This window comes from Beta vulgaris, unplaced genomic scaffold (genome assembly GCF_026745355.1).
Source record: "Beta vulgaris subsp. vulgaris cultivar EL10 unplaced genomic scaffold, EL10.2 EL10_2_Chr_UnSca2, whole genome shotgun sequence".
NCBI classification, from domain to species: Eukaryota; Viridiplantae; Streptophyta; class Magnoliopsida; order Caryophyllales; family Amaranthaceae; genus Beta; species Beta vulgaris.
Genome location: NW_026611044.1, coordinates 101766 through 114126, shown reverse-complemented (window position 1 = coordinate 114126; position 12361 = coordinate 101766). Strand labels below are relative to the sequence as shown.

General features: G+C 37.2%; 1 protein-coding gene across 1 annotated transcript; it reads right to left on the bottom strand.

The window, feature by feature from the left end:
- Positions 1-5147: 5147 nt before the first annotated feature.
- LOC130590272 (uncharacterized) lies at positions 5148-6904 on the bottom strand. Its single transcript, XM_057392340.1, has 2 exons — positions 6538-6904; positions 5148-5515 (listed from the first exon to the last, which is right to left on the bottom strand). Exons 1-2 carry the CDS (start codon positions 6902-6904, stop codon positions 5148-5150), a joined length of 735 nt encoding a protein of 244 aa, XP_057248323.1.
- Between the last annotated feature and the right edge of the window lie 5457 nt (positions 6905-12361).

Sequence of the window (12361 nt, the reverse complement as noted above, 5' to 3'; positions counted from 1 at the left end):
GAAGAGCNGTTTTGAGAGAAAACGTCAGTTGTTGGGAACTGTCGTTGGGAACTTGAGTTGAGTGACTTAAGTTGAGAATCGAGAGAAAAGTAATAGGTTGTAATCAGAGTTGTTTTGGCCTATTATAGTGGAAAGTTGTTTAAAATCCCTTGTGGTCGAGGTTGTTTCTTCCTACTAGGCCTAGGAAGTTTTTCCTCGTAAAATCTCTCGTGTTCCCATTATTTGTTCCCAAGTTTACTTTTAATTCCGCAAAAAGTAGTGCTTATTCTCTCACTATAATTCACCCCCTCTCTTATAGTGCTCATATTATACAACAGTTTACTACTCATTTGTGTCCAAAATCGTAATTTGGGACTAACTCCTAGCACCGTCATCAGAATTGATCGATTCCAAAGCCTGAATTGGTTTTTTACCATTTCTGAGGGGTTCGTGAGCTCATAAGCTGAATTCGTTGAAGTCCGATATTTCATGTTTGTTTCCTACTCATCTTGGCCCAACATCGTAATTTGGGCCTAACTCCTAGCTCGGACATCATAATTGAGCGATTCCAAAGCCTGCCATGTTTTTTTTTACCATTTTTAAGGGGTTCATGAGCTCAGAAGCTGAATTCCTTGCAGTCAGTTTTTTGTGTCTGTTTACTACTCTTCCATGCCCAATCGTAATTTGGGACTAACTCCTAACTCAGACATCAGAATTGAGCGATTCAAAAGCCTGAATTGGTTTTTTTTACCATTTCTAAGGGGTTCGTGAGCTCAGAAGCTGAATTCGTTGAAGTTCGATTTTTCGTGTCTGTTTCATGCTCATATTGGCCCAACATCGTAATTTCGACCTAACTCCTATGTCGGACATCAGAATTGAGCGATTCCAAAGCCTGACATATTTTTTTACCACTTCTAAGGGGTTCGTGAGCTCTGAAGCTGAATTCCTTGCAGCCCAATTTTTTGCGTCTGTGTCCTTCTCATCTTGGCTCAAAATTGTAATTTGGGATTAACTCCTAGCTCGGACCTCAAAATTGAGCAATTAAAAAGCCTTAAATGTTTTTTTACCATTTATAAGGGGTTCGTGAGCTGTGAAGCTAAATTCGTTGAAGTCCGATTTTTCGCATCCGTTTCTTGCTCATCTTGGCCCAAAATCAAAATTTGGGCCTAACTCCTAGCCCGGACATCAGAATTGTGCGATTCAAAAGCCTGAATTGTTTTTTTACCATTTCTAAGGGGTTCGTGAGCTAAGAACCTGAATTCCTTGCAGTCAGATTTTTTGTGTCTGTTTACTACTCATCTGTGCCAAAAATTGTAATTTCGGCCAAACTCCTACCTCGAAGATCAGAATTGAGGGATTCAAAAGCCTCAATTGGTTTTTTTACTATTTCTAAGGGGTTCGTGAGCTCAGAAGTTGAATTCGTTGAAGTCCGATTTTTCGTGTATGTTTCATGCTCATATTGGCCCAACATCGTAATATCGATCTAACTCCTATCTCGGACATCAGAATTGAGCAATTCCAAAGCCTGAATTTTTTTTTACCATTTCTAAGGGGTTCGTGAGCTTAGAACCTGAATTCCTTGCAGTCAGATTTTTTTTTTCTGTTTAGTACTCCTCTGTGCCCAAAATCGTAATTTGGGATTAACTCCTATGTCGGACATCAGATTTGAGCGATTCCAAAGCTTGACATGTTTTTTTACCATTTCTAAGGGGCTCGTGAGCTCTGAAGCTGAATTCCTTGCAGCCCAATTTTTTGCGTCTGTGTCCTTCTCATCTTGGCTCAAAATTGTAATTTGGGATTAACTCCTAGCTCGTACCTCAAAATTGAGCAATTATAAAGCCTTAAATGTTTTTTTACCATTTATAAGGGGTTCGTGAGCTGTGAAGCTAAATTCGTTGAAGTCCGATTTTTTGCATCCGTTTCTTGCTTATCTGAGCCCAAAATCGTAATTTGGGCCTAACTCCTAGCCCGAACATCAGAATTGTGCGATTCAAAAGCCTGAATTGTTTTTTTTACCATTTCTAAGGGGTCCGTGAGCTCAGAAGCTGAATTCGTTGAAGTTCGATTTTTCGTGTCTGTTTCATGCTCATATTGGCCCAACATCGTAATTTCGACCTAACTCCTACGTCGGACATCAGAATTGAGCGATTCCAAAGCCTGACATGTTTTTTTACCATTTCTAAGGGGTTCGTGATCTCTGAAGCTGAATTCGTTTAAGTCCGATTTTTCGTTTCTGTTTCCTACTCATCTTGTCCCAGCATCGTAATTTGGGCCTAACTCCTAGCTCGGACATCCTAATTGAGCGATTCCAAAGCCTGACATGTTTTTTTACAATTTCTAAGGGGTTCGTGAGCTTGCCTAATGTGTGCACACCCCTCAAGTTTAGTATTCCTTATTGAGTCTATTACGAGGGGAACTACCTTGTCCACATGACTTATACAAAAAGTACATGGGTAAATTAAAATAGCTACCGTTCTTGTTAGTAAATAACAAGCCGTGGCCTCTTTATAAATTGTGATCATAAAAGATCATATAACTAATAAAATCTTTCGGAAATAATCCTCCTTAAAATAATAATAATTCTTGTATAAAACTTTAACCATATAAAGGCATATAAAATATAACTTGTCATGAAATAATCTTAGAAATTTTCAATGTTATATGAAGTGATAACTTTTCTGATGATAGCAAAGAGTATAACAAATAACATGATTTTTTTTTTCTTGCAGGGATACTAATGTTGACGAAAGTCATGGGATTGAAATGTAATACTTACATACTTCCAGTTCAATACCGACGAACCAAATAACTCATGAGATAAACTTATAAGGGGTATCATGAAACTTATCTTATTCACACTAAAAAGCTATAATATTATTAGGCTTAACAGTACACTAAGAACACAAATTAACCATATACTTACAAAGGGGTATGCTGAAACTTATAATACTAATACTAAAACTCACGTAAACATACATTACAATCCAAGATAATAACCCTAAAACAATAATACTATATGTGCATAACAATATTAAAAATCTACATATACACGCACCTTTAATAATAATAACTACTAGGGAGAAAAATAGAGAAGGTAGGCTAAGAGGGAGAGAGAGTTTAAACTTGAGAAAAGAGATTTATTCCTCAAATTTGGTGTGAAGAATATGGTGGGTGGAGACCCCTATTTATACTAGTTGGGTAAATAGGATAAGAATAGGAATATGAGCTAAAAGATAGATTCTTGAGAAAAGATTATTACTTTAGTTATGATAAACTATCTTTTATGATAATATAGCTAGAATAGAGGAATATTCCACAAGATAAGTAGTCTTGATGCTAATTTAACCAAAAGATAAAAGAAATAAAGTAACTAAAAGATAAAACAAACAAATTTAGCTAAAAGATAAGACAACCGAAATTAACCAATTTGGATGCAACTCAGTGACGTGAGTTTGCACCGAATTTAATTAGTTGAGTTTTTTTTTTCTTTTTCTTTTATAAACCTTTTTTGTAAATCCTTTTGAATTTTCTTTTTAAAATATCTTCTAACTACTAAAAAGTTGTAAACTTAGGCCTAATATATAATTTGGGCTAGAATTTATTTGGAAACCCCACAATATATCATAAATTCCTATTTAAAACCTTTATAATTAATAAAAGCCTTTTTAGTATATAAAATCTTTTAAAAAATATAACTAATAACTTACTAAAAAATACGGAGTATTACAGACTACCCCCCTTAAAAGAAGTTTCGTCCTCGAAACTTAAAGCAAGCAATGCAAGAGACAAAGCAAGTAAGACACATATACTACCAACTTCCTATAAAAGTAAGTCGATTCACATAATAACTCATAAAATATGGCAAACAATAGTTCTAAGTCAAACGCGCGAAACTCTATCGCATTCTACCCCCTTAAAAGGAGTTACGCCCCCGTAACTCTACTACTAACCTTCTGCAAACAACTCTGGATATTTCTTTCGCATGTCAGCCTCTGCTTCCCATGTTGCTTCTTCAGACTTCTGATTAGACCAGAGCACCTTAACAATTTTAACATCTTTGTTTCGGGTACTTCTAACCTTACTGTCTAAAATCTTAATAGGCCTTCCTTCATAGGACAAGTTCTCATCAATTTGAACTGTTTCAGGCTGCAACACATGTGATTTATCTGGAATATACCGTCTCAACTGAGATATATGGAACACATTATGAACACGGCTTAATTCAGTGGTAGGGCTAGCCTATAGGCCACTTTTCCAACTCTATCCAATATTTCATATGGGCCTATAAACTTAGGGCTGAGCTTCCCTTTCTTTCCAAACCTCATCACACCCTTCTTTGGTGATACTTTCAAAAGCACTTTTTCGCCCACTTCATATTCTTCTTCCTACGCTTCAGATTAACATAGCTTTTCTGACGATCTTGGGCTGCCTTAATCTTTCCATGGATCATCTTAACTTGTTGCACGGTCTCTTCAATCAATTGAGGCCCAAGTACAACTGTTTCACTTATATCGTTCCAACATAATGGGCATCTACACTTCCTACCATACAAAGCCTCGAATGGTGCCATGCCTATACTTGAATGATACTGTTATGTAGAAACTCTATCAAATCGAGATGATCTTCCATGAACCCTGATATTCCATGACAAGCTCTTAACATATCTTCTAAGTTTTGTATGGTCCTTTCAGTCTGACCATTAGTTGTTGGGTGAAAAGCAGTACTCATCAATAGCTTCGAACCAAAGGCTTGTTGTAGCTTCTGCCAGAAGTTAGACAAAAATCTAGAATCCCGATCAGACACAATATCTTTTGGTATTCCATGTATTCTCAATACATGCTTGATGTAGGCCTTAGCTAGCTGATCCATCGACCATGTTGCCTTCATAGGTATGAACACTGCAGACTTGGTCAACCTATCGACAATTATCCATATCGTATCATTTCCAGATTTACCCTTAGGTAACGCAACAACGAAATCCATCGAAATAGAATCCCACTTCCATCCTGCGCATCTAAAGGTTGGACTTTTCCTTGGGGTCTTTATGTTCACTCTTCACCTTTTGACATGTTAAGCATTTGAAACAAATTCCGCTATGTCCAACTTCATACGAGCCCACCAGAAATTCTTCTTTAAATCCTTATACAACTTATCACCCCCTGGGTGCATCAATATGGAGAATTATGGCCTTCTTCCATGATTTTCAATTTCAAATCTTCACAAGCTTCGGGTATACACCACCTTTCTTCCATTCTTAAACTTCCATCTTCATGAATTTCGAAGTCTCCAGCATGACCCTCCCTCACCTTTTCTTTTATCTTTTCCATCTTTTCATCTTTTAATTGAGCATCCCTAATTTGATCAAACATCGAGGGTTGAATGGTCAATGCACTAAACATTTTCTCTACTTCTCCATATTGCATAACTTCAAGATTCATCTTCTGAAAGTCTAAACACAGTTGATCTGCTACCACCATAGTGCTTAAGGTATGACTTGTCTTCCTACTTAAGGCATCTGCCACTACATTGGCTTTCCCTTCATGGTATTGGATATCCAAATCGTAGTCTTTTATGAATTCTAACCATCTCCTTTGCCTCATATTCAAATCCTTTTGGGTGAAAATGTATTTCAAAATTTTATGATCTGTGTATATCTTACATGTCACCCCATACAAGTAATGACGCCAAATCTTTAAAGCAAAGACTATTGCGGCCAACTCTAGGTCATGAGTAGGGTAGTTGACTTCATATGGCTTCAGTTGCCGTGATGCATACGCAATGACTCTATTTTGCATTAAAACACACCCTAGCCATGTTTAGATGCATCACTATATACTTCATAAGTATCACTCCCATCAGGCAAGGATAACACATGGGCTGAGGTTAGTCTTTCCTTTAGGATGGTGAAGGATTTCTCACATTCTGGGCTCCAAATAAACTTGGACTCCTTCTTCATAAGGTTGGTCATTGGTCGGGCTATTTTCGAGAAATCCTAAACAAAACGTCTGTAATAACTCGCCAGACCTAGAAAACTTCTTATATCAGTCACATTCTTTGGAGTAGGCCATTCACTAACGGCTTCAATCTTTGCTGGATTAACGGCAACACCCTCCTTAGAAATGACGTGGCCTAGAAATGCCACTTTTTCCAACCAAAACTCACACTTCGAAAACTTCGCATACAATTGTTTCTGTTGGAGGGTTGACAAAATTATTCGGAGATGTTTCTCATGCTCTTCTTCATTCTTAGAGTAAACCAATATATCATCTATAAATACTACCACAAATTGATCTAAGTATGGCTTAAAAATTCTATGCATGAGATCCATAAATACTGCTGGCGCGTTAGTCAATCCAGAAGGCATTACTGTAAACTCATAATGACCATAACGCGTCCTAAAAGCGGTCTTAGCAATGTCCTTATCAACAATCCTTAACTGATGATACCCTGACCTTAAGTCAATCTTAGAGAAAATTCCAGCTCCTTTCAGTTGGTCAAACAAATCATCGATCCTTGGGAGAGGATACTTATTCTTAACCGTCACTTGGTTTAACTCACGGTAGTCAATGCACAACCTTAGACTACCATCCTTCTTCTTTACAAACAATACAGGCGCACCCCATGGGGATACACTGGGCCTTACGTAGCCCTTCTCTAATAACTCTTCTAATTGGGTCTTAAGCTCATTCATTTCAGCTGGAGCCATACGATATGGTGCTTTAGATATTGGGCCAGTTCCAGGCATTAGGTCTACGATGAACTCCACTTCCCTTATTGGAGGCATTCCAGGGATTTCTTCCGGAAAGACATCCTGAAATTCATTAACTACAGGAATATTCTCCATCCTCTCTTCTTCTTCCTCCAACTTTTGTATACTACACAAGTACAATGGATACCCCTTTCTTATACAGTTCTTGAATTGCATAGCAGAAATTATTCTTGGACTGGGCTTCTAACTAATTTTTCTATAGGTTACTTTAACTCCTTTTGGGCCTTTCAAGGTCACTTTTTGGGCTCTGCAGTCTATTTGGGCTTTGAATTTTCCCAACCAATCCATTCCCATAACAACATCTAGGTCATCTAACTCAAATTCAATAAGTCCGAAGGAAATTCTACCCCTGCTATAGTCACTAAAAACATCTCTATAAGCTTAGAAACGTTAATGACATCTCCAGAAAGGTATGACTATATCCATGCTTATAAGTTCGGGTTTTCCCAACTTAATTTTCTCCACTAAGGTTTTCGAAATAAAAGAGTGAGAAGCTCCTGAATCAAATAAAATCTTAACTGGAATAGAAGAGATGAAGAAAGTACCAGTCACTATGCCCACAGTCGTTTCAGCCTCACGATTGCTCATGACAAACACTCGACCTTGACTATTTGTCTTAGCCTGATTGTCTCCTCCGTTCCCATTCTTAGGAGGAGCACCCCCAAGTTTATTATTCCTTACTGAGTCTATTACGAGGGGAACTACCTTGTCCACATGACTTATACAAAAAGTACATGGGTAAAATATAATAGCTACCGTTCTTGTTAGTAAATAACAAGCCGTGACCTCTTTATAAATTGTGATCATAAAAGATCATATAACTAATAAAATCTTTTGGAAATAATCCTCCTTAAAATAATAATAATTCTTGTATAAACTTTAACCATATAAAGGCATATAAAAATAATTGTCATGAAATAATCTTAGAAATTTTCAATATATATGAAGTGATAACTTTTCTGATGATCGCAAAGAGCATAACAATAACATGATTTTTTTTTCTTGCAGGGATACTAATGTTGACGAAAGTCATGGGATTGAAATGTAATATACATACTTCTAGTTCAATACCGACGAACCAAATAACTCATAGATAAACTTATAAGGGTATCATGAAACTTATCTTATTCACACTAAAAAGCTATAATATTATTAGGCTTAACAGTACACTAAGAACACAGATTAACCTATACTTCAAAGGGGTATGTGAAACTTATATATAAATAAAATCACGTAATACATTACAATCCAAGATAACAACCCTAAACAATAATCTATGTGCATAACAATATTAAAAATCTACATATACACGCACCTTTAATAAATAACTACTAGGGAGAAAAATAGAGAAGGTAGGCTAAGAGGGAGAGAGAGTTTAAACTTGAGAAAAGAGATTTATTCCTCAAATTTGGTGTGAAGAATATGGTGGGTGGAGACCCCTATTTATACTAGTTGGGTAAATAGGATAAGTATAGGAATATGAGCTAAAAGATAGATTCTTGAGAAAAGATAATTACTTTAGTTATGATAAACTATCTTTTATGATAATATAGCTAGAATAGAGGAATATTCCACAAGATAAATAGTCTTGATGCTAATTTAACCAAAATATAAAAGAAACAAAGTAACTAAAAGATAATACAAACAAATTTAGCCAAAAGATAAGACAACCAAAATTAACCAATTTGGATGCAACTCACTGACGTGAGTTTGCACTGAATTTGGTTAGTTGAGTTTTGGTTTTTTTTTTTTTTATTTTATAAACCTTTTTGTAAATCCTTTTGAATTTTCTTTTTAAAATATCTTCTAACTACTAAAAAGTTGTAAACTTAGGCCCAATATATAATTTGGGCTAGAATTTATTTGAAAACCCCACACTATATCATAAAGTCCTATTTAAAACCTTTATAATTAATAAAAGCCTTTTTAGTATATAAAACCTTTTAAAAAATATAACTAATAACTTACTAAAAAATACGGAGTATTACACGGACATCATAATTGAGCTATTCCAAAGCCCGACATGGTTTTTTTTTAACCATTTCTAAGGGGTTCGTGAGCTCAAAAGCTGAATTCCTAGCAGTCAGATTTTTTGTGTCTGTTTACTACTTCTTTGTGTCTAAAATCGTAATTTGGGCCTAACTCCTAGCACCGACATCAGAATTTATCGATTCCAAAGCCTGAATTGGTTTTTTACCATTTCTGAGGGGCTCGTGAGCTCAGAAGCTGAATTCGTTGAAGTCCGATTTTTCGTGTCTGTTTCCTGCTCATCTTGGTCCAACATCGTAATTTGGGCCTAACTCCTAGCTCGGACATCATAATTGAGCGATTCCAAAGCCTGACATGTTTTTTTTACCATTTTTAAGGAGTTCGTGAGCTCGAAAGCTGAATTCCTTACAGTCATTTTTTTGTGTCTGTTTACTACTCTTCCATTCCCAATCGTAATTTGGGACTAACTCCTAACTCTGACATCAGAATTGAGCGATTCAAAAGCCTGAATTGGTTTTTTACCATTTCTAAGGGGTTTGTGAGCTCGGAAGCTGAATTCGTTGAAGTCTGATTTTTCGTGTCTGTTTCCTAATTATCTAGGCCCAACATCGTAATTTGGGCCTAACTCCTAGCTCGGACATCATAATTGAGCGATTCCAAAGCATGACATGTTTTTTTACCATTTCTAAGGGGTTCGTGAGCTCAGAAGCTTAATTCATTGAAGTACGATTTTTCGTGTCTGTTTCCTACTCATCTTGGCCCAACATCGTAATTTGGGCCTAACTCCTAACTCGGACATCATAATTGAGCTATTCCAAAGCCTGACAAGGTTTTTTTTATACCATTTCTATGGGGTTCATGAGCTCAGAAGCTGAATTCCTTGCAGTCAGATTTATTGTGTCTCAGATTTATTGTGTTTGTTTACTACTCATTTGTGTCCAAAATCGTAATTTGGGACTAACTTCTAGCACCGACATCAGAATTGATCGATTCCAAAGTCTGAATTGGTTTTTTACCATTTCTGAGGGGTTCGTGAGCTCAGAAGCTGAATTCGTTGAAGTCCGATTTTTCGTGTCTGTTTCCTACTCATCTTGGCCCAACATCGTAATTTGGGCCTAACTCCTAGCTCGGACATCATAATTGAGCGATTCCAAAGCCTGACATTTTTTTTACCATTTCTAAGGGGCTCGTGAGCTCAGAAGTTGAATTCCTTGCAGTCAGATTTTTTGTGTCTGTTTACTACTCATTTGTGTCCAAAATCGTAATTTGGGCCTAAGTCCTAGCACCGACATCAGAATTGATCGATTCCATTGCCTGAATTGGTTTTTTACCATTTCTGAGGGGTTCGTGAGCTCAGAAGCTGAATTCGTTGAAGTCCAATTTTTCGTATCTGTTTCCTACTCATCTTGGCCCAGCATCGTAATTTGGGCCTAACTCCTAGCTCGGACATCCTAATTGAGCGATTCCAAAGCCTGACATGTTTTTTTACCATTTCTAAGGGGTTCGTGAGCTGAGAAGCTGAATTCCTTGCAGTCAGATTTTTTGTGTCTGTTTACTACTCTTCTATGCCCAATCGTAATTTGGGACTAACTCCTAACTCGGATATCAGAATTGAGGGATTCAAAACCCTGAATTGATTTTTTACCATTTGTAAGGGGTTTGTGAGCTCGGTAGCTGAATTCGTTGAAGTCCGATTTTTCGTGTCTGTTTCCTACTCATCTTGGCCCAACATGTAATTTGGGCCTAACTCCTAGCTCGGACATCATAATTGAGCGATTCCAAAGCATGACATGTGTTTTTACCATTTCTAAAGGGTTCGTGAGCTCATAAGCTAAATTCCTTGCAGCCCAATTTTTTGTGACTGTTTCCTACTCATCTTGGCCCAGCATCGTAATTTGGGCCTAACTCCTAACTCGGACATCCTAATTGAGCGATTCCAAAGCCTGACATGTTTTTTTGACATTTCTATGGGGTTCGTGAGCTGAGAAGCTGAATTCCTTGCAGTCAGATTTTTTGTGTCTGTTAACTACTCTTCTATGCCCAATCGTAATTTGGGACTAACTCCTAACTCGGACATCAGAATTGAGCGATTCAAAAGCCTAAAATGGTTTTTTACCATTTATAAGGGGTTCTTGAGCTTAGAAGCTGAATTCGTTGAAGTCCGATTTTTCGTGTCTGTTGCATGCTCATCTTGACCCAACATCGTAATTTCGACCTAATTCCAATCTCGGACATAAGAATTGAGCGATTCCAAAGCTTGACATGTTTTTTTACCATTTTTAAGGGGTTCGTGAGATCAGAAGCTGCATTCGTTGCAGTCAGTTTTTTGTGTCTGTTTACTACTCTTCTATGCCCAATCGTAATTTGGGACAAACTACTAACTCGGACATCAGAATTGAGCGATTTAAAAGCCAGAATTGGTTTTTTACCATTTCTAAGGGGTTCGTGAGCTCAGAAGCTAAATTCGTTGAAGTCCGATTTTTTGCGTCCGTTTCTTGCTTATCTTGGGCCAACATCGTAATTTCGACCTAACTTTTGGCTCTGACATCATAATTGAGCGATTCCAAAGCCTGAGCTTGACATGTTTTTTTTACCATTTCTAAGGGGTTCGTGAGCTCAGAAGCTGAATTCCTTGCAGCCCAATTTTTCGCGTCTGTGTCCTCATCTTGGCTCAAAATTTTAATTTGGGACTAACTCCTAGCTCGGACCTCAAAATTAAGCGATTCAAAAGCCTGAAATATTTTTTTTACCATTTCTAAGGGTTCGTGAGCAGAGAAGGTTAATTCGTTGAAGTCCGATTTTCGCGTCCGTTTCTTGCTCATCTTGGCCCAAAATCGTAATTTAGGCCTAACTGCTAGATCGGACATTAGAATTGAGCAATTCAAAAGCTTGAAATGTTTTTTTTTACCTTTTCTAAGTGGTTTGTGAGCTCAAAAGTTGCATTCGTTGAAGTACGATTTTTCGTGTCTGTTTTCTGCTCATCTTAACATCATAATTTGGGCCTAACTCCTAACTTGGACCTAAAAATTAAGCGATTCCAAAGCCTTACATGTTTTTTTTACCATTTGTAAAGGGCTCGTGAGCTCAGAAGTTGAATTCCTTGCAGCCAAATTTTTCGCGTCTGTGTCCGTCTCATCTTTGCTCAAAATTCTAATTTGGGACTAACACCTAGCTCGGATCTCAAAATTAAGCGATTCAAAAGCCTGAAATATTTTTTTACCATATTTAAGGGGTTCATGAGCTGAGAAGCAAAATTCGTTGAAGTCTGATTTTTCGCGTCCGTTTCTTGCTCATCTTGGCCCAAAATCGTAATTTGGGCCTAACTCCTAGCTCGGACATTAGAATTGAGCAATTCAAAAGCCTGAATTTTTTTTTTTTTTACCATTTCTAGTTGGTTCGTGTGCTCAGAAGCCGCATTCGTTGAAGCACGATTTTTCGTGTCTGTTTCCTCCTCATCTTGGCCAAACATCGTAATTTGGGTTTAAGTCCTAGCTCAGACATCATAATTGAGCGATTTCGTAGCCTGACATGTTCTTTTTTTTACCATTTTTTAAGGGGTTTCGTGAGCTCAGTTGCTGAATTCTTTGCAGTCAGATTTTTTGTATCTGTTTACTACTCATCCGT

Bases quoted from the DNA above. Each gene is read 5' to 3' on its own strand.
- LOC130590272 (XM_057392340.1), bottom strand. From the start codon at position 6,904: ATGCAATTCAAGAACTGTATAAGAAAGGGGTATCCATTGTACTTGTGT. The intron at 5,516-6,537 runs GTGAGTTAAACC...AATACCATGAAG, and splicing joins AAGGTTGTGCATTGACTACC to GGAAAGCCAATGTAGTGGCA.